At 54.7% G+C, this 6,000-nt stretch overlaps 1 protein-coding gene across 1 annotated transcript in view; it reads left to right on the top strand.

Moving 5' to 3' along the window:
• Positions 1–1,260: 1,260 nt before the first annotated feature.
• The window catches only part of TP53BP2 (tumor protein p53 binding protein 2), a 53,391-nt gene continuing 48,651 nt past the window's right edge, over positions 1,261–6,000 (top strand). The window contains 1 exon segment of the mRNA XM_042926272.1: positions 1,261–1,474. Within this exon segment, the coding sequence (XP_042782206.1) occupies positions 1,448–1,474 (27 nt within the window). The 5' untranslated portion in view covers positions 1,261–1,447.

Here is a 6,000-nt window from a genome sequence, read left to right as displayed (position 1 = left end):
GCCAAACAGCAGCTGCTGGCTCCTCCCCCGACCCCCTTAATTCTGTCCTTATAATCGAACTGGTAATTCATGTAATCGTTGGCTATTGATCTACTTCGCTATTGGTTTTCCCGTCCATCCGAGTTCTGTTTGATGCGTCGGTGGCACTCGGGACATCTGCACTCAGAACACGTGGCCAAAGTTTCATAAATTCGTGCTGAAATGAACCACGCGGTGGAGTCTCTTTGCTGAACTCAGGACCATGAACCTCGGGTTTGGAGAAGTCTGCTTTCTAATGGCATTAGCACACTTCGCTACTGCCAGGTGTGGAGACCGGGTGTACGGCGTGGGGGAGGGGGGTGTGTGTGTGGTCCTGGAGGCCAGGCGCCGGCAGGTGCTCTCCGCACCCCACTTCTCAGGCTCTTGGAAGAGGCCGGGCTCCGCGGGAGCGCCCCGCACCGGGGTTACGCCATCCCCCACTCCGGGCTGCGCCCTCCCCCCCCAGGAGGTGACCCCACCGGGACGGCACCCCCCTGGGGGCTGCACCATCCCCCACTCAGGGTTGCTCCCCCCAGGAGGTGCCCTCACCCACAGGGCTGCGCCCCCCCTCCAATCCGGGACTGCCCCCTATCCACGGAGCGTGACCCCCCCCACCGGGGTTACGCTATCCCCCACTCCGGGCTGCGCCCCCCGAGGAGGTGACCCCACCGGGACTGCACCACCCTTCCGGACATCGCGCCTCCCCCCGGGGCTGCCCCCACCTTAGCATCCGTGAGCCCTACAGCCCCCCACGGCCCGCCATCGGGGGCTGGGGGAACGAGCCGAGTCCCCGACCCGCGTGAGCGGCAAAGAAGCGGCCCCTCCGAAGTCGCTCCACACACTTTTAGGCGTTTTGGAGGCTTGTTTATTGTGACTGCGATAAGAATACGCAGGCTCCACCCTGGGAGTCACTTTTAAGTGTATTCGTGTCTAACCTAAAGCCACGCAGACCTGAGTCCTACACTGGACGACGGGCGATGACCAAGGTGAAGGCGGGCAGCCGCGAGCCACCGCGGTGGGACGCGGAACCCCGCCGCTCTTGCGCAGGCGCGTCCTCCGCGCCCGGTCCCTCCCCGCCCTCACAAGACGTGCGGAGGTGGGTGGGGCGGGGGAGCGCGGGGGGCGGAGCGTGGAGGGCGCGCGGGGGGCGGGGCGGAGGGCGCGCGGGGTGGGGGGAGCGCGCGCGCTGGGCGCGGGGGGCGGAGCGCGGGCCGTCGTGGGCTCTGAGGAGACAAAGCCGCGTCGGGGCCGCGGGGGGTGGGCCCAGGGCTCGGTGGCGCCCCCGCCCGCGGGGAGGGCTGCGCCGACCGCCGACGCCGCGGCCGCCTCGCCTCGCAACAGGTCGGCCGCCTTCCGGGAGCCTCGCCCTGCGCCGCCGCCCCCCGCTCCCGAGACCCGGGCGCCCCGCTCGGCTCGGGCCGCGGCTCCCATGAGGTTCGGGTCCAACATGATGCCGGTAAGCGCGCGGGCGGGCGGCCAGTCCCCAGGCCGCGGCCCCCTCTCCCATCCCCCACCCGCCCCCTCCCCCCCATCCCCCCGACCCCTGCGGGCAGGGAGCCGCCGACGCGCAACCGCCCAAACTTTCCTGGCGCGTCCGCCTGCGTCCTCACCCCGTGCGGGTCTCGCGCGTCGAGACTTGGGGCCCCCGGCTGTCGGGTGCTTTGTCTTTTTAAAAACTTTTTGTTGGGAGTGAAGCGGAGCCTGCTGAGGTCCGATTGCCTGTCGCTCCTGGTGTGCGAGGGCGCCCGCGCGGGGTTGGGGGGGGGTCGTCAGGTCGCTGGAGACCCGAGTGCCCGCGGCGCGTTCGGCCCTCGGCCCCCACCCCCCCGGAGGCCCCCCCCCCACCCCCCAGCCCCCGGCTCCTCGAACTTCTGAGCCCCCCGAGCCCCAGGCCCTCCGCCCCCAGCCCCTTGCTCCCCCTCCTCTGAGCCTCGAACCGGCGGGTTCCCTGATCCCGACCCTCCCCCTCTCCCAGACCCTGGAGGCCCCCGGCGGCCGCAGGGCTGACGCAGGAGCGCCGAGGCGCTTCCCTTCGGCGCCCGCGGGTTGGGTGGGGGGGCTGGGCTGCGGGCTCGTGCACGCGCCCCCCACCCCCACCCCCACCCCCACCCCCACCCCCACCCCCACCCCCAGGAGGTTGTGCTCGCGCCTCTCCCAGGGTCCAGGGGTGCTTTTGCGGTCCGCGGTGTTTTCCTAGGGCTTCCCGTGTTCAGACAAAGGAGCGGGCAACTTTCCACCGTCTGCGGAACGGAGCGACGGCGCGTTTCGGTCGTTCGCAGTTACGGGTGCAGAGTAGAAAATTCTGTGCCCCGGCTGCCCACCTGGGTCCTCACTTTCGCTGCCTCGGCCGACTTAGTTCATTGCGCTTGGTAATTGACTTTCGACGGCTTTGGGATGCTGTTTCGGCCCGCGAGGCTTCAAGGAATTAGAGTGTGCGCGGTGTCCTGCACCCTATTTTAGTTTAGTACCGGCTTATGAAGTCAGGTTTGTGATGTGAATGGACCATGGGGGAGGGTGAAGGAATTTGCAATTAAAATTTGTATCCTGGGATTTACGTTTTCCTTTCTTTGGAAGTGACTTCTGCAGTTGTCTCTGAATTTTCCTACAAATTAAGGAGCAAGACCAGTACTGGTTGTTGCAAGGTGATTTCTTAAGGATGGTTTCACGGTATCCTTTGGGCTTTCTTAAAACTTGGGAGAGTTTTGGGGCGTCTGGGGGGCCCAGTGGGGTACGCCTCCGACTCTTGATCTCAGCTCAGGTCTTGATCTAGGGTGGTGAGTTCGAGCCCCGTGCTGGGCATGAAGCCTGCTTAAAAACAAAACAGGAGACTGTTCCTTGTCGCAGCCGGACACCGGCTGACCAGTTTGTAAAGAGCTGCTGGCCCTGGAGGCTGGTACGGTTCTTCCCATCCATGCACACCAGCCTGGAGCCAGAGCCTCGGTGTTTGCTCAGCCCCCTTTGTGACCAGAACTACCTTCTTGTTTTGAGAAGTGATTCGTCTCCCGGTCTCACCATCTGTAAAATGGGGACGATGGTAACACCAGCTCTCGGGGTGGTTGTGAGGAGCGGGGTCCCTGTTTCTGAAGCCCCAGCTTGGGGTAGGTGCTAGATAAGAGCTCGTGCAGGATTTGCAGGACTGGCCACCTCAGACGTTTGTGGCCTGTGTGTCACGTAACCACGTGAGGCAGGTGTTCATTCAGTAACACCACTCTCTCTGTGTCTTTATCCTGTAATAGTTGGGGTGCCTGAAAATGAGCCTATTTTCTTAAATCTATTTCTCCTCTCTGGCTTTTAATATACAGCACTTGGATTTTAATTTTAGCATTGAGCGAAGTTTTGCATTTTATCACTTAACCAGTTATTAAAAATCTTAACCCAATTTATTAGGACAAGCGTTGGGATTCATATGAACAGCTGGATCGGCGCAGGATGTAGACCGTTGTCTTGATGTGCTTTTTTTGGTTGTGGTTAAATGTACATAACAAAAATTGCCCTTTTAACCATTTTTAAGTGTGTAGCTCTGTGGCGTTAAGAACACGTTCCATGCGTTGCCCTTAAAGACATTCTGAAGATAACAGCTGGCTACTTAGACAGTGTTATATTAAAAGTGTACAGATAAATGTGTTTGTGTATTTTCTCACCAAATGGTAGAGAATCAAGTGACTTTCATGTGGGACATGAAGTGATAATTGGACCCAAAACCAGAAGGGGAAGGTGCATTTTAGTAGGCTAACTAAAAATAAGTAGGCAAACGCTGAGAGGGTAGGGGTAATGATAGGGTACAGCAGAGCAGGCGAGATCATTAACACTCCTTTCCAGATACCCACCACAGTGTCTCTGATTCTCTGATAATTTCTACAACTTGGTAAGAAGAAACGGATTAATGTTTCATCCTTGACACTTTATTTTCCCTCATTGAAGAACGAATTGTTCGCAGGTTGAGTGTCACTTTTTTTAAGTGAGCCATCCTCGTTGTATTTGGTTATCAGATAAAGATAATTTAAAAGCAAAATTTCTCAGCTATTTGAAATTATATCGGATATCTTTTTTCATACTTTCATTTTGGAAAGCATTACATTCAAAGAAAGCATATATTCAGAAATATTTCTATGAGAGAGGTTAGCTAACTGTGAAAGCATTCAGATATGACTTGATAAACATTTGTACCTACTACCAAAATGGTAGATTAAAAAGAGCAAAAACTGGGGCGCCTGGGTGGCTCCGTCGGTTAAGGGGCCGACTTCGGCTCGGGTCATGATCTCGCGGTCCGTGAGTTTGAGCCCCGCGTCGGGCACTGTGCTGACAGCTCAGAGCCTGGAGCCTGTTTCAGATTCTGTGTCTCCCTCTCTCTGACCCTCCCCCGTTCATGCTCTGTCTCTCTCTGTCTGAAAAATAAATAAATATTTAAAAAAAAAATTAAAAAAAAAAAAAAAGAGCAAAAACCAAAACTACACACAGAACCGCACACAGTATTCTGCAGAACCACATGGAGGGCCGGAGGACTCGAATGTGTCTCTGGTAGATATCCTCTCTCGGGCATGGATGTCCCGTGTCCCTGTGGCCAGCATGGGGGCCACCAGCCACCTGCAGCTTCAGCACTTGGCATGTGACTAATGGGACTGAAATTTTAAAAAGATTATTTAGTTTAAATATATCTAGATAGCTGATGTGCCTGGTGGCCACTGTGTGGGCAGGGCAGTCTGACAAGGTAGCACAGAGAAGAACTTCACCCTTGAGTGATGTATGTGCAGCTTCACGTTCCCGTTAATGCTTTAAAACCAAATAGTGATGGCCTGTTTACCCCTAATGACTTGGAAAATGTGTTTTCCAACTATTTGGTGTTCTCTTTGAACAAATCTCATCATACAGCCCTGCTGCAGATAATGTTTTCAAGAAAATGATTGCTTATTTTAAAAAGCTCAATTGAGGGGCGCCTGGGTGGCGCAGTCGGTTGAGCGTCCGACTTCAGCCAGGTCACGATCTCGCGGTCCGGTCCGTGAGTTCGAGCCCCGCATCAGGCTCTGGGCTGATGGCTCGGAGCCTGGAGCCTGTTTCCGATTCTGTGTCTCCCTCTCTCTCTGCCCCTCCCCCGTTCATGCTCTGTCTCTCTCTGTCCCAAAAATAAATAAAAAAAAAAAGTTGGAAAAAAAAAAAATTAAAAAGCTCAATTGACCTGATCATGGTTTAAGTCTTTTTTTTTTTTAAGTTTATTTATTTATTTTGAGAGAGAGAGAGTGCGCACAGGTGTACGGGTGTGAGTCGGGGAGGGGCAGAGAGAGGGAGTGAAAATCCCGAGTAGGCTCCACGCTGTCAGCACAGAGCCCTATGCGGGACTCAAACTCCCGAACCGAGATCGTGACTTGAGCGGACATCAAGAGTCGGAGGCTTCACTGAAAGCTACCCAGGCGCCCTGATGATGATTTAAGTTTTAAATTTGTGACATTTTACCTTCCAGTGCTGCAGAGGTGTCCTCATTATTTCTAGTTGTTCCATGATGCTGCTGTAAGATAATATCTGATGGTCTGAGCTTCTGGTTTGGGGAGTCTAGCAAAAAAAAAAAAATGGGCATGGGGCACCTGGGCGGCTCAGTTGGTTAAGCGTCCAACTCATGATTTCAGTTCAGGTCATGATCACACGCGGTTCGTGGGATCCAGCTCTGCATGGGGCTCTATGCTGACATTGTGGAACCTGCTTGGGATTTTCTCTTTCTCTCTCTCAAGGTAAATTAAAAAAAAAAAAAGTGAGCCAACTTCAGAGTTAAAAAAAAAATGGGTTCTTACAGTATCTCCTTTAGGAGTCTGACACCTGCTCAGTAGGATTTCTGTATTTCTATAGGAGACTGCACCTGGGGCACCTCACAGACCAAAGGCATGACTTCTGCTCAAATGCTTGTATTATTTTCATGTAAAAAAAGTCTTATTTGCACATATTTCCAAACTGAAATTAGGTGTTGAGATTAGAAAGGTTTCAAGTTCTAGCTTT

Source organism: Panthera leo, chromosome F3, assembly GCF_018350215.1.
Source record: "Panthera leo isolate Ple1 chromosome F3, P.leo_Ple1_pat1.1, whole genome shotgun sequence".
In the NCBI taxonomy this organism is placed as follows: domain Eukaryota; kingdom Metazoa; phylum Chordata; class Mammalia; order Carnivora; family Felidae; genus Panthera; species Panthera leo.
This window is presented reverse-complemented; position numbering and strand designations above follow the sequence as displayed.